Here is a 24,589-nt window from a genome sequence, read left to right on the forward strand (position 1 = left end):
TATTATATATAACATATTTATAATATACCATATGGATATATTATATATTATAGTATATATTACATTATATTTTACATAATATATATAAGTATATATAATATCCATATATTATATGTAACATAGTATGTATATTATATATATATATATATCTATATTGCCACACTCCTGTGCCTTTCTTCATTCCAAGCTTATGGATTTATATATATATATATATAAAATATATATATCATCTACCGTGAAGGCAGTATGGTATGGGAGAGAGACAGTATGAGCTTAGAAGGAAGAAAGGCACAGGCATGTGGCAATATATATAATATCCATATAATATATACTGTATAAAATGTAAATATGTATAAAATAGAATTTTTCATATTTCATATATACTATATATAATGCATACATAGTATATATAATATATATATCATATATAGTGTGTATATATATAATGAAATACTACTCAGCCATAAAAAGGAATGACTTAATGGCATTTGCAGCAATCTGGATGGGATTGGAGACCATTGTTCAAAATGAAGTAACTCAGGAATGGAAAACAAAACATCATATGTTCTCACCCATAAGTGGGAGCTAAAGCTATAGATTGCAAAGGCATGAGAATGATACAATGAACTTTGGTGACTTGGGGGAAATGCTGGGAAGGAGGTGAGGGATAAAAGGGTACAAAGTGGGTTAAATGTATACTGTTAAGTGTATACTGTAAGTGTTAAGTGTATACTCCTCGGGTGATGGGTGCACAAAAATGTCACAAGTCACCAATAAAGAACTTATATAGAAACAAAAATTATGACAGCTATAATTTCCAAAGTGATTGCATTCGGTCCTGCACACTAGATGCATAGGATCTGGGATTTAGGATGTATCAGTCCAGATTCAATTTAAAGAAAAGAATGCTACTTGTATTAGATAGCATTTGCTACAGTAACAAACACGCTATACATCTTAGTAGCTTTTGGTCATACATATTTTCCCCCATGGGTCTGTGTGTTGCTAGTGGCCATGCTAGGCTCAGCTCAACTCCACATTTCTTGTTGTTCTGAGTCCCAGTCTGAAAGTACAGCATGAGCTGGGTTATGCAAGTCTCAGGCAGAGGGGAGAAATGTGAGTTTCTGATGAACCATACAATCCCAGACACATCTCATTGACCAAAGCATATTTCATGAGCAAGCCAAAGTCAATGAGAGGTGGATACATATTCTTCCTCCTGAATGCACTGGGAAGTCACATAAAAATGAATGGGGATTTATAATCCTAGAATAGGAAGGGAGTGAATTTCTGGGAACAACAATCCAATCTACTGTATTTTAGCACAAGGGGATTTATTATATGGAATTGGGTGTTCACAAAACTGTCAGAAGTGTTGAAGACATAGGATCTAGGATTGGGTCTGTATCATCTTGTGCCTTTAGAAAACAGCACCCCACAAGGAGACTGAAACAGATGCGGAGTGCAATTTACTCATAACCACAGCAAATTAATTCCTGGAAAGAATCCTATAAGGTTGGGATGAATCTCCTGAAGCTGCTGATGATCAGTAGAGCAATCTGTTAAAGAAGCTCTCACCTGTGTCCCTTCTTTCTTTTACAGGTCTGAAGATGCATTGGCTGCGAAAAGTTCAGGGACTTTGCACCCTGTGGGGTACTCAGATGTCCAGCCGCACTGTCTACATTAATACTAGGCAACTGGTGTCCGTGCCGTGGGGCCACCAGGAAGTGCCGGCCAAGTTTAACTTTGCTAGTGATGTGTTGGATCACTGGGCTGACATGGAGAAGGTAATGGGGTGGAAAAGAGGCACAAAGTGAGACAATTCGGTTGACTTTTAAAATTCATCCATTAATTCAGTCAATATTTGTTAAGTACTTATTACATGTAAGACACTGTAATACGCTATGGACAAAACACTTATCTTCCATGAAGGCAGTATGGTATGGGAGAGAGACTGCATGAGCTTGGAAGGAAGAAGGGCATAGGAGCGTGGCAACCTGGTAACTCCCCGACAGCCAACACACAGTTTGTTTACACTGTATGTAGACTGTGCATGCTCTGTTGTGACCTCCCAGGGTGAAATGAGGACTAGTGGTCTGGGGTCGTAGAAGAGGTGGGTTTGAATCTAATAACAGCAAATTAAGCCTGGACAACACAGGAAGACTCTGTTTCAACCAAAAATTTTAAAACAAAATTAGCCAGGCATGGTGGTGCATACCTGCAGTCCTAGCTACTCAGGAGGTTGAGGTGGGAAGATTGCTTGAGCCCAGGAGTTGGAGGCTGCAGTGAACTGTGATCACACCACCACACTCCACAGAGTGAGATCCTGTCTCTCAAAAAAGTGGGAGGCAAATCAGCACTGATCAAAGACTGAGTCTTCCCAGAAAGTTAGGTCACGTGTCCCTGTCAATACAGGTGTGCAAGTAAGATAGTTATGAGGCAACAATTACCAAAAGGGCTTCAATATGAGACATCCAAGAAATAAAAAGTTGAAGAAATTTCTGATTTTCCTTCCCAGCCCTGAGCTTCTAGAATTTTAATCCATTCACTACTGATCCATCAATTGCCTTCATCTGAAGTCCTGTGACTCTTTCTGTAGGATGGAAGGATTTATTCTGGCTAGGGGTAGGGGAAGGGGTGGAGCTACCAGCATGGGCTTAATACATTGGTGCTCAAAAACAGTCATGATTATGACATGATGTCCTAAGTTCCCAACACTATGAAACAGTCTTAGTGTAGAGATTGCAAATGCCTTGCCTCTAGACTGAAGACGGCCCTAGGTGTGGGTACTCTTTAAAAAAAAAACATAAGATTAACATTTTAAAATTGAAAATTTTCAAACAAAAATTTAGATTTCTGGATTTTTTTAAAGTTATACTTCCTTTAAATATGAGAAAGGCCCTTTAAATATTGAGGAAGGCCCTTACTACCATGACTCACCATTCTGAATCTGTAAAAGTAAACTTGCTATATAAACATCAAAAAATTTATCCATTCACAGATAACACCGTTAGCAAAATAAATGACTAATGACAACTGTGGGGAAAATATTCAACTCATATGACAGCAAAAAAGTTAATAACATGAAATGAGCTTGTAGAAACCAAGAATAAAAGGGTGCAACTCGTTATAAAACTGGGCAAAGTATATGAACAGATAGTTCACAAAAAAGTGAACTCAAATGGCCATTAAACATAAAAAAATTATCACCCTCCCTCATAAAAAGAGTAAAGCAACTGAAAATTTTACTGAAATAACATTTTTGCACCTATCTTGTTAGTCAAATACAAAAGATTTTTTTTTCTTTCAGAAAAATAGTTTAATTATCACAAGACCTCTTAGTGGAAGGATGGGAGATATTTCTCAAATCCGCCCCTTTGAGAGCTCAGAGACTAGGGTTATCAAAAGACAATTTGGTGGGCAGGGGGCTAAGGAATGGGTGCTACTGATTGGTTGGGAATGAAATTATAGAGATGTGAGAAATGTCTTCAAGTGCTGAGTCTGTTTCTGGGTAAGGCAGTCACAGGACAGGTGAAGTCAGTTCCTTGCTATAGAGTCATGGGTCTAGGTAGTGTCACTATATTTTCTGGAATGCAAATGTCTGAAAAATATCTCAAAGGCCAGTCTTAGATTTTACAATAGTGATGTTATCTACAGGAGCCATTAGTGAAGTTACAAAGTGTGGCTTCTGGTTACATGACTCCTAAGCAGTAAGCAAGCTAGGGAACAACAGCTGGTTATTGCTTAACTATGCTTATAGCTTAGCAGAATTGAGGTCCCTATCATCTGCCATAATTCTAAATGCCGTGGAATTGCATTAATTTCACAAAGGGGTTTAGGTCCCCGAACAAGAAGGGAGTTGGTTTCAGGAAGAGACTATTGTCAATGTTGCTTTAAAGTTAAATTATAAACTAAATTCCTCCCATAGTTAGTTTGGTCTATGCCCAGGAATGAGCGAGAACAAAATACAAAGGTTTAACAACTCTGTTGGCAAGGCTGTGAAGAAACAGGCACTCTCGTGTGTTACTACAAGGTAGTATAACTCTGATGGAGCCAAATTTTGAAATATCTAATAAAATTGCCAACATGTTTTCTCTTTGATTTTGCATCATTAGTCTCAAACTGAGAACCCCTGGGGATCCATGAGACCTTTTAGGGCATATGCGAAGAGTCTATTTTACAATAAAACAGAGAAAATAGAACCCTTGTGCATCATGATGGGTATGTAAAATGTTACAGCTATTATGGAAAGCAATATGACATTTTCTCAAAAAATTAAAAAATAGGATTACCATTCAGCAATTCCAACTCTGGGCATACACCAAAAAAGCTTAAAATCAGGGTCTCTGAGAAATATGTGTACACTCATGTTCACAGTAGCTTTATTCACAGTAGTTGGAAGGTTAAACAGCCCAAATACTTATTAACAAATAGACAAAAAATCTCTTTAAAATATCTTATTATATTTTTCAATGTGAGAAGGACACGAGAATTGGAAGGGCAGGAGCAAAGTGATATAGTTTGGATATTTGTTTTCTCCAAATCTCATGTTGAAATGTAATCCACAGAGTTGGAAGTAGGGCCTGGTGGAAGGCATATGGATCATAGGGGCAAGTCCAACACCAATGACTTAGCACCATCCCCTTGGCTATGCATGAGTTCATGAGAGATCTTGTTGTTTAAACAAATGTGGTACTTCCCTATGCTCTCTTTCTCTTGCTCCTGATCTTGCCGTGTGATGCACCTGCTCCCCGTTCACCTTGTTCCATGATTGTAATCTTCCTGAGGCCCTCACCAGAAGCAGATGTCAGCACCATGCTTCCTGTACACCCGGTATAACTGTGAGCCAATTAAACTTTTTTCTTTATAAATGACCTAGTGTCAGATATTCCTTTATAGCAATGCAAGAACAGCCTAATATAGTACCTTATATAAATGAAATCATACAGTATTTGTTCTTTTGTATCTGGCTTATTTCCCTTAGCATGTCTTCAAGGTTTATCCATATTGTAACATAAGTCAGAATTTCCTTCCTTTTTAAGGCTGAAATAATATTCCATTGTTATGTATATTCAAAATTATTTATCTATTCATCAAACATTCAGGTCAAATCTTGAATGCTTTGTTGATTAAAAATCTCTTCTGTCAGATTCCCTAAGTCATTGCTCTTAAGTTAAAACTTCCACAGATCACTAGGCTATGAATACAATGCAGACAAGTTCTTTGCTAAAGTATAGGAAGGGGGACCTTTGCTTCAGTTCCCTAAAAGTTCCTTATTTCCATCTGAAATCTGGTCAACCTGGATTTCACTGTCCATAATTTTATCAGCATTTTGGTCACAACTATTTAACCGGTGTCTAAGATGTTCCAAACTTTTCTTCATCTTTCTGTCTTCTTCTAAGCCCTCCAAACTCTTCAATTTCTTCCCATGACCAGTTCCAGAGTTACTTCTACATCATCAGGTATCTTTATAGCAATATCCCACTTCTGGTACCAGTTTTCTGTATCAGACTGTTCTTGTGTTGTTGTAAAGGACTACCTGAGACTAGGTAATTTATAAAGAAAAGAAATTTAATTGGCCCAAAGTTCTGCACAGTGTACAGGAAGCATGGTGCTGGCATCTGCTTCTGATGAGGGCCTCAAGAAATTTACAATCATGGTGGAAGATGAAGGAAGAGCAGGCACAACAAAGGGCAAGATCAGGAGCAAGACAGAGAATGAGAAGGTGCCACTCACTTTCAAACAACCAGGTCTTATGTAAACTCATTTATCACCAAGGGAATGGTGCTAAGCCATTCATGAGGGACCTGCCCCCATGATCCAATCACCTCCCACCAAGCCCCACCTCTGACATTGGGGATTGCATTTCAACATGAGACTTGGAGAGGACAAATATTCAAGCAATATCATGTATCTAGAATAGTCAGATTCATAGAGACAGAAGGTAGAATGGTGTTTATCAGGGCCGAAGGGGAGAGAGGATGAGGGGTGATTGTGTGATGGGGACAGAGTTTTCATTTTGGATGATGAAAAAGTTCTGGAGATGGATGGTGGTGATTGTTGCATAACAATGAGAATGTACTTAATGCCACTGAACCATACACTTAAAAATAGTTAAAATTGGAAATGTTATGTTATATGTATTTTTACCACAAAATTAAAAAAATAAGTAAATAGAGATAAATATATAAATAAACCTAAAGCGATATTTGCCTTTTTATTCTAATTCTTTCATGAGTATACAATAGCATTTTCCAGAAGGTACATGTTGGTACTCACAACAGAGTGAATACAGAAGCAGATGAGAGGATCCAATGTTATTCTCCTAAAACATTAAAGGAAATTGCAGAATAAATAGATGCAATACATAAATAAAATAATGCCACTTTCCTCATTATTTTTTCATTTTGAAAAGTATACTTTATCATTATAAAAAATTATGCATGCTAATATATAATGGGTTTATTACTATTATTTCTGAAAGCATGCGTTTATAAAAATTCTGTTTCAATATCTACTATGGTAGATATTGATAGATATAACTCACATAAATAACAACTCTTTAGGGTTTTCAATACTTTTTAAGACTTTATGGAGGTGCTGAGATAAGAAAGCTTACTAAGCACCAACTTGGCAATCCCAAGACTTGGAATTTATCCTACCTGCTTGTGTACCAGTGCCCCCTAATCAACAGGGCTTCTCTTTCTTCAGGCTGGCAAGCGACCCCCAACCCCAGCCCTGTGGTGGGTGAATGGGAAGGGGAAGGAATTGATATGGAATTTCAGAGAATTGAATGAAATCAGCCAGCAGGCAGCCAACGTCCTCTCGGGAGCCTGTGGCTTGCAGCGTGGGGACCGTGTGGCAGTGGTGCTGCCCCGAGTGCCTGAGTGGTGGCTGGTGATCCTGGGCTGCATTCGAGCAGGTTAGTAACTGACTACCTTGACAGAGAACTGTCTTCCTTGTGAAGAAAACTGATAGCAGAGAAATGCAGCCACCTCTCTCTCCCAAAAGAAGTCCCCTCCTTGGAGCATGCTGTCCTCTCTCATATGAAAAAAGACATCTCCCTTCTTCCACTTATTTAAGCAAACTATGTGCCAAGCACTTATGCAGAGTGAACAACTACAACGACATAATTTACATATTCATGGGACTTACAGACCTTTGGAGAAAGCTCTGGAACTATTAATTGCACATAGAAGTATTTAATCAGAATTATGATAAGTGGCATGAGAATTCTATTAAAATCTATAAAAACAAATTTGGCAGACTGTGACCTGCAGGCCAAATCCTGCCCACAGCTTGTTTTAGTAAATGAAGTTTTATTGTAACACAGCTATGCCCACCTGTTTCCATATTATATGTGGCTGCATTTGCACTATAGTGGCAACTTGAGTAGTTGGAACAAGAGAGTGTCTGATCCATAAAACCTAAAATCTTTACTATTTGGCCCTTTGCAGAAAAAGTTTGCCAATACTGGTCTAAAAGAAGACTTGAATTAACCAATATGAGGAGTAACAAAGTCTCCAGGGAAGTGATATTTGAGCTGAGATCTGCAGGATGAGTAGGATTTTGCCAAGAGATAGAGAGGGTTGTGCCAAGCAAAGGGAACAGCATATGTGAAGATGTAATCATCTGATGATTTCTGCCCAGAAAAGCCAAACACTGAAAACAGTAGGAGTTGCAGTAGAGAAGAGTTTAATAATTGCATAGACAGCCAAGCTGAAGGATGGAGGATGTTTCTCAAATCCCCCTCCCCAGGAAATCAGAGACCAGAGTTTTTCAAGGATGCTTTGGCATGCAGGGGGCTAGGGAATAGGAAATGCTGATAGGTTTGGCTGGGGATGAAAGCATGGGTTCAAGCTGTCTTCTTGTATTGAGTCAACTTCTTAGAGATCACAGAACTGGTTGAGTTAGTTTCTTGGTATCAGTTACTGGTCTGGGCAGTACAAGCGGGTCCATCAGAATGCAAGGTCTGAAGAACACCTCAAACATCACTCTTAGGTTTTACCATAGTGATGTAATCTATAGGAGAAATTGGGGAGGTTACAAATCTTGTGACCTCTGGCCCCATGACTCCTGAACTATAATTCTAGCCTTGTGACCAATTTGTTATTTTTCCAAAGGCAGTTTCAGTCTCCAAGCATGGAGGTAGTTAGTTTCAGGAAGGAGCTATTATCATTTTTATTTTAAAGTTAAAGCTGGATTCCTCCCATAGTTAGCTTGAACTATGTCCAGGAATGAGCAAAGACAGATAGCTTGTGGGGTTGGAAACAAGATGAAGTCAGCTATGTCAGATTTCCCTCAGTGTCATAATTTTTGCAAAGGCATTTTCAAAGTCACAGGGGAGGGAAGCTTGAAAATTACAAAAGAATCTAAAAGGATATCTGTGTGCCTAAAGTCCAGGCCATAAAAAGAAAGTACTGGCAATAGAATGAACATGTAAAGGTGGCCAGGTGCTAAATTGGCAGTGCCTTGTGGGCCATAGTAAGAGTTGTAGACATTTATCCAGTGGTGAATGGGAAATGATTGATGGATTGAGTGACACTCAACCATTGATGCATTGAGTGACATGATCATCCTCTGGATGGTCATACTGGATGTTCAATAGGGAATGGGATGAAGAAGGCAATAGTGGGATTGGAAATCTCCAATAAGAGGTGAAGGAATGGTGATGGCTTCAATTTGGTCGAGGTAGTAGAGATGGAGATAAGTGGATTTAACAGGCAATTGAGGGGAACTAATAACAGGGTTTTTCAAGGAAGACGCGAGGGAGAGAGAGAGAAGTCACAGACATTTCAGCAAGTGGGTGGATGGTGCTGTTTTTCACTGGAATGAAGAACACAGATATAGAAAGAGATATGGGTGTGTTAGGAAAAGATGACAAGTTCAATTTGGGCATGTTGAGTCCGGGATGTCCATGTGATGCTCCAGAAGTGATGACAAGTTGAATTTAAGGGTCTAAAATCTGAGGTGGAGACAGAAATTTGAGAATCATCAACTTTTACATTAAAAGGATGAGAAGTACAGTGGTATAAAAAAGAACCTCAAGAAACTCCAGCAACCTCCTTCACAAACTGCCTTTTCCACCTCTGTTTGCACACAGCCTAACCCCAACTAAAAATTCCCAACCACCCCATATTCTGAGGACAATGGGCTGAGCATAAGAGTGGGTAAAGAGAAAGACACAAATGCAGCCAGGAATTAGAAACTATCAGAGGCAACCAAACCAACTGCAGGAACTTGGAAGCCCATAGAAAGAGAGAACAAGTCAGAAAGAAAGGTGACATACTGAAATTATAGCCAGACGGAAAGGAGAACCCAGAGGAAAAGTTGTGTCGATTGTTCTGTGTCTGACTCAATATGACCACCGTGGTAGAGAAACATTCGAGGATATTTACAGGTGTGCAGTGAGAATCCCAAAGTGTTGAGAGTGGGAAGAAAGTGAGCTAAGATTAAAAGCTATTTAACAGGAGGGGCATGTGGTTTAAGCTTCATAAAAAATGAAACCTGTGTAGTTTTTCTTTTCTTTCTTTTCTTTCCTTTTCTTTCTTCCTTTCTTCCTTTCTTTCTTTTTCTTTCTTTCTTTTCTTTCTTTTTTTTTTTTTTTGATGGAGTCGCCCTCTGTAGTCCAGCCTGGAGTGCAGTGGTGCGATTTTGGCTCACTGCAACCTTTGCCTCCCAGGTTCAAGCAATCCTTCTGCCTCAGCCTCCAGAGTAGCTGGGATTACAGGCGTGTGCCACCAAGCCCAGATAATTTTTGTATTTTTAGTAAAGCTGGGGTTTCGCCACGTTGACCAGGCTGGTCTTGAACTCTTGACCTCTAATAATTCACCTTCCTTGGCCTCCCAAAGTGCTAGTGCTAGGATTACAGGCATGAGCCACCATGCCTGACCCTAAGTCTAGTTATTCTACAGAAGATTTTAAAAATCAAAGGAGTCTCATTAAGATAGTAACGAAGAACAAGAATTTAGGAAGCTGATAATCATGGGGTATAAAACCTCAGTTATGTGCAAGGAATAAGTCTAATTTTTAAAGATAAATTGTACAGCATGCTAAATATAGCTAATAATTGAGTACTATAAATTTCAGTATCATTAAGAGCAAAAATTTCTAATATTCTCATCACAAAAAAATGTTAAATACTTGAGGTGATGGATATGTTAATTTGCTTAATTTAATCATCTCACATTGTCTTCAAAAATTATAATACTACTTTGTACCCAATAAATATATACAACTATACTTTGTGTGTACATGTATATGTAAAACTGCAGGTACTCTCATCTAAGAAAAATGCGTTTAGTGTCCCAGGGTTGAAAGAAATAGCCAGGACCTAGAGCTATTGGTGTTTCAAGACCATGGATAATTCCTAGTGCCTTTCTTCATGATTCTTTAGTTATCATATAAGAGTTTTGAATACAGCAAACTCCTGTAGAAAATTTTTTTTGAGGGGTGAGAATGGGTGAGGAGAATTGTATGTGTCTTAGACTGTCAAAAGTGTGATATTAGCAATTCAATTTCTTTTCTTTGTCTCAGTAGGGCCCTTAAGACTCTGACAATGCAGGGAATCCTAGGTTAAATTCACTCCCTATTTCTTAGTCCTCTTTTTTGTTGACACTCTCCATTGGTCATTACTTCCCCATCCTCTCCTTCCACACTTTCTCCCTGCTTGATGTTTATATCAGGCTTCTCTACGGACAAAGAAAACCATCCTTTCCAATTCTCTAAACTGTTGGCTTCTTTAGGTCTCGTCTTTATGCCTGGAACCATCCAGATGAAATCCACCGACATACTGTATAGGTTGCAGATGTCTAAGGCCAAGGCTATCGTTGCTGGGGATGAAGTCATCCAAGAAGTGGACACAGTGGCATCTAAATGCCCTTCTCTGAGAATTAAGTTACTGGTGTCTGAGAAAAGCTCGGATGGGTGGCTGAACTTCAAGAAACTATTAAAGTGAGTATCTACGTGTCTCAGCCTGGGTTTTAACTAAAACTGGAAACAGAGCCAAGCACTTAGGTGCAGGTGCTTTATTGAGGAGGTGCAGGAAGCAGAGCATGGGACTAGGAATAGTGAAGCTGGGAAGAAATAAAAGCTAATGCAAGGGTTTTTTGTTTTCTTCTTTTTCAAGTCATTGCAAAGACTAAATGGGGCTTGATCTGCCTGGACCTTCTGAGCAGCACATATAATGCCTCCCAGGATTGTCCTCTAAAGGACTGAAAAGCATTGACCCATCAGCATCTGACCCCCACAGGTTGAGGGTTGTCCTGGGGATGTTACGGCCTCCACACGCTGGGCTGCACACTCATGCATAAAGAGTGGCTCAGAGTTCCATGCTATGGTAAAACAGAGAAACTATGGGGCACAAAGTGAATCACTTGTGGTGCACACTGGAAACAACATGGTGTTAACACCAAGTGGGTTGAAACCCACCCAGAACTATTCACTGGAACTATGACTCAAATCACGGGTGAGGCCAAGGTCATGAGGGAAAACCCAAGAGATGGCTGATACACCGAGTTTCTAGACTCTTCTTCCCACCTTCTGTATCTCTAAGAGAGGTGAATGAAGGGCAGAGGTCTCTCCGTGTGTCCTTCCAAAAGTTGATAGCATGATTGGCTGGATTAATGATTTTCTCTGTCACATGTCTGAAATCCCTCTATTAGGGGCACATATGATTGGAAACTTGAAGGGATAACTTCAGCTTTTCCTTTCTAATGCCATAGTCTTTAAGGTAGATGTCATAGAAATAAATAACATGATGCCTGCTTTTTTTTTTTTTTTTTTTTAGATGGACTCTCACTCTGTTGCCCAGCTAGAGTGCAGTAGCATGATCTCAGCTCACTGCAAGCTACGCCTCCCGGGTTCATGCCATTCTCCTGCCTCAGTCTCCTGAGTAGCTGGGACTACAGGCGCCCACCACCATGCCCGGCTAATTTTTTGTATTTTTAGTATAGATGGGATTTCACCGTGTTAGCCAGGATGATCTCGATCTCCTGACCTTGTGATTCGCCTGTCTCGGCCTCCCGAAGTGCTAGGATTACAGGTGTGAGCCACCATGCCCGGCCAATGCCTGCTTTTAAAGGCTCAAAATCAGGACACTGGAGATGTCCAAGAGATGTGTAGGTGCTTCCAGGGAATAGAAGAGAGTGCCAAGAAAGTACTTGGAAAACTCATAATAATTCCACACCTCCCATCCACTTGGTGTCATGCCAGCGCTCTTCACAACAATTAGATTAGCATTTATTGAGTTCTTGCTAAGAAAGTTGCTCATTTCTTTGGTGGTAGAGTTAACTTTCTCAGTAACTCTATTAGACTTGATCTCACTTTCTGCAGATATAAAGTGAGACACAGGGAAGTTAAATAACTACTTTAGGGTTGCATTGATAACAAAGTGCCAAACTTGAGTGGTTTTCAAACCCAACTCTGATTGACTCAGACTCCCATGATATTAATCACTCATCAGCCTCTCTTCTGAGGTGGTTCGATCAGCTTGCCTTTTTCAGCACAGTGGGTGGTGGGAAAAGATGGGTCACTGTGATATCTGGTGTCGAGGCTAGATGTGAGAAAATGACAATCTCTGTCTCTGTCAGCGAGGCATCCACCACTCATCGATGCGTGGAGACTGGAAGCCATGAACCAGTTGCCATCTACTTCACTAGTGGGACCAGTGGTCTTCCCAAGATGGCAGAACATTCCCACTCAAGCCTGGGCCTCAAGGCCAAGATAGATGCTGGGTAAGCTGAGCTCTTTCTCTCTACAGAGAATTGTATGACGAGGCATGAAGACTTTTCTGAGTTCAAATTCAGTGCTCCTGGGCTGGGCTACCACCTTGTGGTTCTGAGAAAGAAAATTCAGAAGGAAAGCTAAAGAGGACATGGCTTCACATGCTGGGTATCCAGTGATCTCCAATGGGACACATCTTTTAGATAACACAGGGTCTCAAAACTTCTTCCAGGTGTTGAGCCATGTGCCTAGCAGGGTGAATAATTAGCAAAAGGCTTACGTGCATTTCCCCAGACTGATCTCTATGTTGTTGTTTGGGGTGCTGGCAATTTGCTTTGATACTGTCCACGTTCCAAGAGGGCAGTTTTTGTCAGTGGCAAATTACTTTGCAAATTGATTGAAGTGGAAGATATAATTGGATAAATTTTCGAACAAAGATCTCAGGATTTCTGGGTCACAGACCTCATAGTTGGGCTTTTTTTTTTCCACTGCTACATTAATCCCATTTGTGGAATCATGAAACACTGTGCCAAGGTCTTCACACAATGATATCTATAAATCATCAGAATTTTTTTAGTAGATCCCTCCTTCCATGTTAATTTTATTATTAGAATGGGAAAATATAATAATGCAAAAAATGGAAAGTGTAAATGTTCCATCTATGAGACCACAATGACAGCAAATTAAATAAGTTAATAAAAATTATACAATAGAAGAGCTGCAGTAAAACGCAGTTTCTAAAAGTTAGGGGATAAATTACTTAAATGTAACTAAAATATGAAATTCCCCTTCCCCCAAAAAATTTGGTAGTGATCTCATTTTTCACAGATATAAAGTGAGACTTAGAGAAGTCTTATACTATGACCTAATTTCCCTACAGAGCTGAAAGCATTAATCATCTTCAGGAAAGAAGATACACTATGGCAGTTCCCAGTCACAAGGAAGTTGTTCATGTCTAGCCTAAATCATTCTTGCTTTAAGAAAGGTCTAAATCTTTTATTCTTCCATGAAGAGAGAAAACTGACAAGTTTACTTAGTGCAAGACCATCAGCTGTACGGGCAATTTGCAGTACTTGAAGAAAAGAGAAGCAAAGTTCTATTCAGCCAAACTTGAACTTGACAAGGCATCTGTCAGATATTTGTCATGCAGATGCCTTGTGTTAGTAAAATTTTCCTGGGTGGTTACCACATGCATGCCACAAACTGTACTAAGTTTTGGAGGTAAAATGAGAATGAGACCCAATTATATATTAAGTCATGTCAACTGGGGTCCCACCTTCTGAACATTCATCTCCTGTTGATGCAGGATGTGTGGATAGAACAACTTTTCTTCCCCCTTCCTACTTATACTTAGACATATGCCTATAAACCTGCAGGCAGATACACACACACCTCTGCGCACACACCTCTCTTTCCTCCCCTACACCTTAGTGTCCCACACATCCTAAGGTCAGCATGCACCCACCTATATGTACATGTGTTTTGTCTGTGTTTTCAGTTGGACAGGCCTGCAAGGCTCTGATGTAATGTGGACCATATCAGACACAGGTTGGATACTGAACATTATAACCTCACTTTTGGAAACTTGGGCATTGGGAGCATGCACATTTGTTCATCTCTTGCCAACATTTGACCCACTGATTATTCTAAAGGTAAGAGAGGATCCTGTTTGCACCAGTTATTCAGAGTGAGCCCGAGGTTTGCACACTTCAATTTGTTGTAGTTTGTTTCAACTTATTTAATTTTTGCTAAACCCCTGCCATGTGGTGAACAGTGTTCAGTAAGCAAGATGGAAATGATCGCTGACCTCATGGAGCTCATGTTCTGGGGAAGGAGACAGACACATATATAGATGAAAGCAGTATGTTCAGGAGAAAGACATTGTAGGTCATTTGTTCACTCAACAACTGCAATGGGCTCGTCTGCTGGTGTCACCTATCAGATAGATGCTGATGAACCACATGTAAAAGGGAAAGCTGGAGTATTGGAGAGGATGCCATCTCCCTCGTGTGTGTGTGTGTGTGTGTGTGTGTGTGTGCGCGCGCACATTTCATTTCCTTTTTTATTTGCAGCATAAAATACAAACTGAAGGTAAAGTACATAGAGTGCCACTATCCTAAGTGTACAGTTTGAAAATAATTTACCTATGTTAAGATACTGTCTCAGTCAGCTTGGGCTACTATAATAAAATACCATAGTCTAGGTGGCTTAAATAACAGATATTTACTTATTATAGCTCTGGAGGCTGTAAGTCTGAGATCAGGGTGCCAGCATAATTGGATTCCTGGGGAGGCCCTCTTTCTGGCTTGTTATGGCTGCCTTATTGCTCTCTTCTCACATGGTTGAGAAAGACAGTGCTGGTATCTCTTCCTTTTTAAAAATAAAGACATTCATGCTACCATTGGGGCACCTGTTTCATTACCTTGTATAATTACCCCTAAAAGCCCCGCCTCCAAATACCATCAAGTTGAGAGTTGGAGCTTTACTATCAGACACCCATGTAAACACCACTAGATCAAGACATGAAACATTCCTACCACTGCAGGTGTTCGTACGCCTTCTCTGACAGTGTCTACACCCCATAACTTAATCATTCGTTTGATCTCTATCACCATAGATTAATTTTATCTCTTCTTGCATTTCATGTAAATGGAACCACATTATATATAATCTTTTGCATTTGGCTTCTTTTACTCAAAATATTCTCTGTGAGATTAGTCCACGTATTGCGTGTATCAGATGTTTGTTCTTTAACTGGCTGCGTAGTATTCCATTCTGTGAATCTATCAAAAATTTCTCCCATCCTATTGTTAATGAACATTGGGTTATTTCCAATTTAAGATGATTTTCTAGAAGCAACTCAGAAGAATAAATGGAAATTTTTCCTATAGAACTTGATGGTACAGCCATTACGTAAGACCCACAAACTGCAGCTATGCATTATCCTGTAGCAACAAAGCAATAAAAATGACCTCACTTTGCTTACAAAGATACACCCTATGTTGGACTCTATGATAGAGGGATTGGGTTATTTCCCTGCCATGCCCCCAGATCTCTGATGGCCCATCCAGACATCTATTTGGCTGCAACAAAGATTCAAGCTAAGGCATAGATGACATCTTCAAAAGTCAAAAAGTCAGGTGTGGTCTGAATTTTCTTAGGAAATTATCTTCAAATGATACTGTCATTCTCTGTTTTAAAGAAATTCTTACTCTGTGTCCTTCCCAAAAGGATTTGAACTGGCTCTTACTAAGTTTCATCATCAAAAAAAAAAAAAAGAAAACAGAAGCAAAATTATAAAGTCCATTAGGAAAATGTAAGTTGGAGGTGTAGGGGGGAAAGACTAAGGAAATTAAGGAGAAATATAGCAAATGAGTATGTAGTTGCAAGTTGAGCTTCTAGTAAGGCAAAGCAATAAGGAATGTGGCATCATTTTTATAGCTTATATCTGTTTACCAAGAGCATCTGAAGGAAATGATTGCATGATATTCACATTTGTCATTTTTTCTAGACATTTTGCTTAAACCATTGCCATGGTTTGAATATTTGTGCCCTTCAAAACTCATGATGAAACTTGTAAACCAAAAATAAAATCCTAAGGTCCCACCACCCCCAACCATCTGCATGACCTTCCTCCTCAGCCAGGGCTCTTTTAAAAATTTAACCTGAGAGACTGTTTCAGGCCATGACAGGAAGTGAGAGTGGGACACGCCTCATTATACCTCTCTGGTATTAACATCAATACAGACTTTAAGTCTGATTAAAAAAAAAAAACAACCCATTTACAACCTATTCTCTCTAATGCCTAGTGCCAGTACCTAAAAGCTTCCTCTGCAAATAAGAACTTGGGTCTCCGTAATTCTTTATTTTAACCAAGGCATTCCTTTCTATTGATCCCAGGTCTTTAGATAAACTCAACCAATTGTCAATCAGAAAAAATTTAAATCTACCTATAAGCTGGAAGACCCCACTTCAAGTTGTCCCACCCTTCTGGGCCAAACCAATGTATTTTTTAAATGTGCTTGATTGAAGTCTCATGTCTCCCTAAAATGTATAAAACCAAGGTGCACCCTGACCACCTTGGGCACGTGTTCTCAGGACCTCCTGAGGGCTGTGTCACAGCCATGGTCACTCATGTTTGGCTCAGAATAAATCTCTTCAAATATTTTACAGAGTTTGGCTCCTTTTATCAACAAACTCAATCCCCAGTGGCACAGTATTAAGAGGTAGGGCCTTTAAGAGATGATTGGGTCTCATGAGGGATTAATAGATTAACGGGTTATCATGTTAGTGGGTTAGTTTTGAAGAGTAGGTCTGTTATATAAAAAGCCAGTTTTGCTCTGTCTCATGAGCCCCTTTGCCATGTGATGCCCTGAGTCCCCATCAGCAAGAAGGCTCTCACCAGATGCAGCTTCTTGACCTTGGACTCTCCAGCCCCTAGAATTGCAAGAAATAACTTTCTTTTCTTCATAAATTACTCAGTCTTGGGTACTCAGTTATAGCAACAGAAAACAGACTAAGACAATACTCTATTACATTCTGCATAAAGAAAAGCATGGGATGGAGATGGTATTATATGACAGGAATACATGCTGCAAATAATGATCCCACTACTTGCTGACTAGGTGACCTTGGAGCAGCTACTTAACCTTGTACATCATGGGTTTCCCCTCTGAATCATGAGGATGATAGTACACACTCTATGAGGTTATTGTGAAAATTAAATGAGATAACACAGGACAAGGCAAGTATTCAGTACTAGGTCTTTTTGTAGCACTTGTTTTGAAATGTCTATAGATATAAATGTCTAACGTCTTTAGCTTTTCAAAGACGTTTTATAGCTAAAATATATCCCAAAAATATTTTTGTGAAAATAAGGGTTGGAAATAAACTATTATAAAGTTGGCTACAGAAGGTTAAGGGACTTAACCAAGACAGCTGCTGTGCTCAGGCAGCTGATCTTCCCTTAGTTGCTAGGGGGTGATATACTCCTAGGGTTGTGTTAATGAGGGCAAGTCTTAAACTGGCAGGAACAAACATCCAGGATTTGACAAAAAGGTTTCAAAATAGTCTTAGACTTTTTCACTACCATAATATGTATTCATTTCCCTGTTATTTGTGTTTTCAGGGTGCATAAGAATTGTGGGGCTCATTTGACCTGAAATAGACATAGTAAACAAGCTAGCATTTTAATCCAGACCTCTACAACTCCATAGCTCACAACTGTAACCACTGTGCATAGCCATAAGTTGGCATCTGACCTGGTGACCAATGTCTCACCTGGTTCTCTTCTTCCAGACGCTCTCCAGCTACCCAATCAAGAACATGATTGGTGCGCCCCTTGTTTACCGGATGTTGCTACAGCAGGATCTTTCCAGGTGATGGGGCTTTGAGGATTGGTAAGAGAGTCTGGCCCCATCCCCCTGACTCCCTCACATACATGCATGCCTATCTATCTGAATCTCTTGCACACAGATAACCCCATGAAGCCATTTGCATCATCAAAGCACCCAGAAACCAGGTCTAGGCCTGGGTGGGCTTTGGTTCCAGGGGGGCTGAGGGGAAACTGTTATTTCTCTTCTTCAGTTACAAGTTCCCCCATCTACAGAACTGCCTCACTGGAGGGGAGTCCCTTCTTCCAGAAACTCTGGAGAACTGGAGGGCCCAGACTGGACTGGACATCCGAGAATTCTATGGCCAGACAGAAACGGTATCTGCTCCCAGGGGAACCATGGGCTGGATGCACTTTTTGGGCTTCAAAAGTCTCTTTGACACTGAAAAATGTTAGCCACCATTTATCATTCATTTATTTGAGAAATATTTATTGAGCCTCCATGAAGGGACAGGTACTGGGGATTGAAAATTCAGCACAGAACAAAACAGGCAAAGCTCCTGTTTTCTGGGAGATTACATTCCAGTGAGATTTGGGGAGAGAGACAATAAAGTAAGAACTATCTAGCATGGCAGGTGGTGAGAAATGCGATGGAAAAAGTAAAGTAGATGAGATGGGGTGAGAAGTTGGTAAATCAGATATGGTAGTCAGAAAGGTCCTCTGTGATAGGGAAACATTTTAGCAGAGACCAGAGTTTATCAAACATGTCAAGCACTGTACAAAGCTGCTTAGACTGAAGTGAGGAATGGGAAGAAGAACCCACCATGGCTTCACTGTACTTCCTGAGATATCTTCTTGGAACTCTTGAGGGCTCATGTGCACAATATGAATTTATGCTACTCTATACTGTTTTACTTATCCAAACTACATGGGGACTACTTTCCCTCAACTCTTTCTCTCCTTTTTCCAGTGCCTCTTACTTGTAACTCTCAGCACTTCTTGCCTTTTCCTCTCCACTCTCTTACCCTGCATCCTTCTTTGGCTAATGAGTACCCTTGGAAGAACTTCTGCAGAGGGTTGATGGCAGCTCTGTGGTATGAAAGAGCCAGGAAGAGTTCTGCAAATATGAATAAGGACAATGGAGTTGTGGCAAGCATACCCTGGCAGGGGCCTCCAACCATTCAGAGGAGGACATGTTTAGGATATGCTTACAAGGACACTCAGACTCCCATGATCTTAATCACTCAGCAGCCTCTCTTCTGAGGTGGGTTGATCAACTTGCCCTTTTCAGCACAGTGGGTGGTGGGAAAAGATGGATCACTGTGATATCTGGCGTCCAGGCTACATCTGAGAAAATGACAATCTGTGTCTCTGTCAGTGAGGCATCCACCACTCATCTCTTATTCTGTTGGGAACGTTCATTTCAGGGTTCAAGCAGAACTGGTGCTGCCATGGGAGATAATTTTAAAAGTATATTCTACTGCTTGAGGAAATGGATACCTCATTCTTCATGATGTGATTATTTTAAATTGCATGCCTGTATCAAAGCATTTCATATATCCCATAAATACATACACCTATATACCCATGAAAATTCAAAATAAAAACAAAAGTCAGTATATTTCAGGCCTTATAAATTGCATATTGGTGATTCCATATAGTTTGAAAGGACTTTGAGTATCCATAGTGTCATATAAAAATGTGGCCCCCCCTAAAAGAGATTATAATGTGACTGTTAGGTCCTCTTCCTGGGGAGTGGTAGTTGGATTTCTTACTGAACAAACAATTTGGCAAAGCCCCTAGGATTGTGGTTCCAGTAATGGGGAGACAGCCAGGGAATGAGGAGCGGGACGAGCCCCCAAGTGTAGGCCAAATTCAGGACCTGCTCTACAGAAACTTTTTCTTTTTGTATGACCTTGTACCTCCTCCCGAGGTTTGCTGATCTGTCTGCTTCTTTCCACAGGGATTAACTTGCATAGTTTCCAAGACAATGAAAATCAAACCAGGATACATGGGAATAGCTGCTCGCCATTATGATGTACAGGTTTGCTCGGGACACTAAGGAGGGAGGAAGTTAGGGGAAACACTGATTTTCAGTAATTTATGTATTCCATTGTTTACTGAGTCAAAATAATAGAAAGTACTGATATTAAGATAATATAAGGAAAAAGGGAGGGAGGGAGGGAGGTTAGGGGGAAGGAGAGAGTGAGGGAAGGAAGGAGGAAAAGGGGAAATGATTTATATTGTTACCATCCAGAAGGACCCACTTTGAATATCTAGCAAATTAGCTAGACAGTACGCAAGTATATATGCTTTCAAAACAAAACTAGGGGTGAATCTTGACATAACATTTTGTAACTTGCTTTTATCATTTAACAATTTAGGTAATGATCTTTTCAGTTCAATTAATGCCAACCTGCAGCATGATTTTTAATGATGATATAGTAGTAAATAGTGGGTATCCACCGCTGTTTATGCCTTTTATTGGATCAAGGGATGATGTCCCAGTTTTCACTAGTAAAAATACACTACAATGAATGCGTTGTAGCTAAAGTTTTATTGTTTTTTGAGAATTAGAATTTGTGTTTGTGTATCTGTGTTATGTGTATAGTTTTGTATATCTAAAGTGTAACTTAGACTCTATTCAGTGTCATATCCAGTTACTTGCCATGATATTCACTATGATAACCATTTGCTAAGCCCCTTTCTTAGTATCTTAATTCATTCCTATAAAAATCCTGTGCAATAAGCTGTCAGTATCCATTTTATGGGTGAAAGCACTGAAGCACAGAGTTTAAGTAGTTCAAAGTCAGCTAGTAAGGTAGCAGAGTAAATGTGAGTTTTGATCTGCCTGATTTCTAAGTCCACAGGTGAGGTAGGTCTCAAAGATAAGGGGAGGCTATTATTTTATCTGAGCTCCTAAAGCCAAAAGCATCTCCCCAGGCTCATCTGGGCCAGTCTCAATAAAAGGATTCACCTAAACTATTCCAGGTAGATGGATCAGAGATCTGAGTTTAAGACTCTTGGGTTCCCTTGGTTTCTGGTTGTTGTTTTCAGTCTCCACTAGAGCAAGAGGGTCTTTCATTTGACCAACTCAGTAATCTCATGCTGCCATTGAAGCCATCTCCTGCTCTGTGAATCATTCTTCCAACCTGCTTCTTTCTCCAGGTCATAGATGATAAGGGCAACGTCCTGCCCCCTGGCACAGAAGGAGACATTGGCGTCAGGGTCAAACCCATCAAGCCTATAGGCATCTTCTCTGGCTATGTGGTGAGAAACTGTGCTCCTCCTCCTCTGTTCCTCAATGAGGGTGGGGAGCACTAAATGGGGTGAGGGAAGCCAAATGTTCTGAAACTTCCAAGAGGCATTAGATGTGAAGACAAAGAGTGTCCAGTTTTCAAGAATGTATGCTTTGCTAGTGGAAGAAAAGACTGTCTATTCAGCCTTGCCTTCCTCAGCCTATCACTGTGACCTCATTGGAAGACTTATTTTTCTTCAATTAGCCCTCAGACTTCTCAAGAACTCTCTGTTTCATGCCCAAAATATTATTGACCCTGAACTATACACAGCACCATTCCCCCAAGGGCCTTGCCCCCTCCTATAGGTATCATCCCCATGCTCTATGCCATTGATTCTTTAGAGCCTGCCAGGCACTTTACATTGAGACTTTGCCATCCAGCTGGAAGAATCCCTATCTTCAGATCTTGGGAAGGTAAAGACAGATAATCCTTGAATCTGGCCACCTCACTTGACAGGTGAGGATGTTGGAGCCAGAGATTACAAGACTTGCTGAAGCTCACAACCATTAGAAACTGGACAGAGAAGATCCCAAGGGCATGCCTTCTGATCCCTGAGATAATTCATTAATAAAATAAATAAATAATAAATCAAATAATAGTAGTTTCCACCACTTATTGAATGCATACCATGAGGCAAGCATTGTCCTATAAACACATTTAATCTGTAAACTTTAAACTCATTTAAACTTTAAACTCGTTTAATCCTCCCAGCCACCCTATAAAGTTTTTGGACTCAGTTTGCTCTAGTTCAAAACCCTGCTCTACTATGTACTGAGTGATCTTAGGCAAGTTACTTATCTGTCATGTCTCAGTTTCCTCATCTGTAAGTTTTGTGTTGTGAGTGTGTTCAATAAAATAATTGTTGTAGATGCGAATGGTTATTCCTATTTTACAGATGAGGAAAACTGAGCCTCAGAGATCAGGGCAGAGCTACACTGTTCCCTTCTCCAAGCATTTCCTGTGTGCAGTCCCACTCTATTCTCAAATGCCAGTGAGGTACTAAGTCATGGGCTTCTCCCCATTTGACAGAAAAGGAAACAGACACAGAGGCTCCGTGATGGCCATGAGAAAGTCAAGCCTGTGGCCAGTGGCTTCTGGTCTCAATTCTACCTTCTGTGATGGCTGTTTAGCTTCAGACAGCCTCTTGGTGTCTCTGATCATTAGCATCCCTCTATTCCCAATGACGGAGTGAGGCTAAGAATTCTTTACGCCACCATATCATCCAGTAACTGAATCTCCAGTCTGGAGCCCATGCCCCCATACCAGAGTCATATAGGAAGATGCCCTGACAAGGGAAAAAACTCAAGCCTTTTCGTTACTCATAAGCAAGTGCCTCAGCTTAATAGAGGGATCCAGTCATTGTAGAAACATGCACATTAGCCAGGGTCCCAGGGGGCTTCCTGGCTAATGTCCCTAGAACTTTTAAATTTAACACAGAAGCCAAGAAAAGTACCTAATCAAAATGATAGCTTTGAGTGGTGCCATGGAGTGAGCAGAGATTAGGATATCTATGAAAGGGGAGATAGAAACAATTGGGGAAAATGCCCTAAGCCTGGATGAACGAATACATCAATAATATCCATCAGACTGGACCTAGAGGAGTAGCTGAGAGACCCTGAGTGGAATAACTTCAATAAATGGGAAAGATCCAGTTCTATCTGCAGTCTAGGGTTGGCTGGTTCAGGGCATGTCTGCCATGGTCAAGTTATACACTGCACACCTGCAGTTTTAATAAGACTTATGACATCCGTTCATGGCAGCCCCAGGGTAGGAGATTTAGGCTTTGCAGGCACAATCACTCTGTCTTTCTGTGGTCACCAGGACAATCCCGAGAAGACAGCAGCCAACATTCGAGGGGACTTTTGGCTCCTTGGAGACCGGGGAATCAAAGATGAAGATGGGTATTTCCAGTTTATGGGACGGGCAGATGATATTATTAACTCCAGCGGGTGAGCTTGGTTTCTGGATTGGGAGGGGAAATTTGGGTCTTTACTCTGGCTGGTTCCAGACTTCTGGGATGGCCTAGAGGTTGGGTGTCCAGTCTTCTCTGAAGGACAGGTTCTTCTGCAGGTACCGGATTGGACCCTCAGAGGTAGAGAACGCGCTGATGGAGCACCCTGCTGTGGTTGAGACGGCTGTGATCAGCAGCCCAGACCCCGTCCGAGGAGAGGTGATGGGGAAGCAGCAGTCTGGGGGTGAACAGATAGCAACACAAGGGCAGTGTAGTATGCTGGTTTAAGAACAGAGACTGTGGGGCTAAACACTCTGAGACCCAATCTTGGCCCTGCCGCTTACTAGCTATATGACCTTGGGCAAGCTACTTGGCCTCTCTGTTTCTCAGTTTCCCCATTTGTAAGATGAGGGATTGTTATGAGGGTTAAATGTGCTAATATTTGTAAAGTATGGTGATTTCTCAAAAAACTAAACAGAACTACCATACCATCCAGCAATCCCACTACTGAGTGTTTATCCAAAGGAAAAGAAATCAGCATATCAAAAAGATGTCTACACTCTCATGTTAATTGCAGTACTATTCACAATAACAAAGATATGGGATAAATCTAAGTATCTAATGAATGAATGGATAAATAATATGTGGTATATATACACGATGGAATGCTATTTGGCGTTAAAAAAGGATGAAGTCATGTCATCTGTAGCAACATGGAGAGAACTGGAGGTCATTATGTTAAGTGAAGTAAGCCAGGCACAGAAAGATAAATATCACATGTTTGCACTCATAAGTGAGAGCTAAAATAGTTGATCTCATGGAGATAAAGAGTAGAGTGACAGATACCAGAGGCTGAGAAGGGTGTGTGGGTGGCGAAGCAAGGGATGAAGAGAGGTGGGTGAATGGTATAAACATACAGTTAGATGGAAGCAATAAGTTCGAATGTTCAGTAGTAGAGTAGGGTGATTATAGTTAACAACCGTGTACTGTATATTTCAAAATAGCTAGAAGAGAGGACTTGAAATGTTCTCAACACACACAAATTATAAATACTCAAGGTGATGGACACCCTAAGTATCCTAATTTGATAATTACAATATTTGCATGTAACAAAATATCACTTGTACCCAATACATATGTACAAATATTATGAATCGATAAAAATTTTTAGAAAGTAAAGTGCTTGGTTGGGAGGCCGAGGCAGATGGATCATGAGGTCAAAAGTCCAAGACCAGCCTGGTCAAGATGGTGAAATCCTGTCTCTACTAAAAATACAAAAATTAG

General features: G+C 40.4%; 1 protein-coding gene across 2 annotated transcripts in view; it reads left to right on the forward strand.

Annotated features, from left to right (window-relative positions):
• Positions 1–24,589, forward strand: part of LOC108513927 (acyl-coenzyme A synthetase ACSM2B, mitochondrial) — a 39,192-nt gene that overhangs the window by 8,927 nt on the left and 5,676 nt on the right. For both annotated transcript variants that reach the window (XM_017849898.1, XM_017849904.1), the window contains exons 2-12: positions 1,603–1,787; positions 6,712–6,922; positions 10,746–10,953; positions 12,591–12,734; positions 14,222–14,375; positions 18,022–18,101; positions 18,310–18,433; positions 20,019–20,099; positions 21,224–21,325; positions 23,176–23,303; positions 23,425–23,524. In XM_017849898.1, the coding sequence (XP_017705387.1) occupies positions 1,611–1,787; positions 6,712–6,922; positions 10,746–10,953; positions 12,591–12,734; positions 14,222–14,375; positions 18,022–18,101; positions 18,310–18,433; positions 20,019–20,099; positions 21,224–21,325; positions 23,176–23,303; positions 23,425–23,524 (1,509 nt within the window). In that variant the 5' untranslated portion in view covers positions 1,603–1,610. The remainder of the gene's footprint in view (positions 1–1,602; positions 1,788–6,711; positions 6,923–10,745; positions 10,954–12,590; positions 12,735–14,221; positions 14,376–18,021; positions 18,102–18,309; positions 18,434–20,018; positions 20,100–21,223; positions 21,326–23,175; positions 23,304–23,424; positions 23,525–24,589) is intronic.

This window comes from Rhinopithecus bieti, unplaced genomic scaffold, assembly GCF_001698545.2.
Source record: "Rhinopithecus bieti isolate Rb0 unplaced genomic scaffold, ASM169854v2 scaffold_1918, whole genome shotgun sequence".
Classification (NCBI taxonomy): Eukaryota; Metazoa; Chordata; class Mammalia; order Primates; family Cercopithecidae; genus Rhinopithecus; species Rhinopithecus bieti.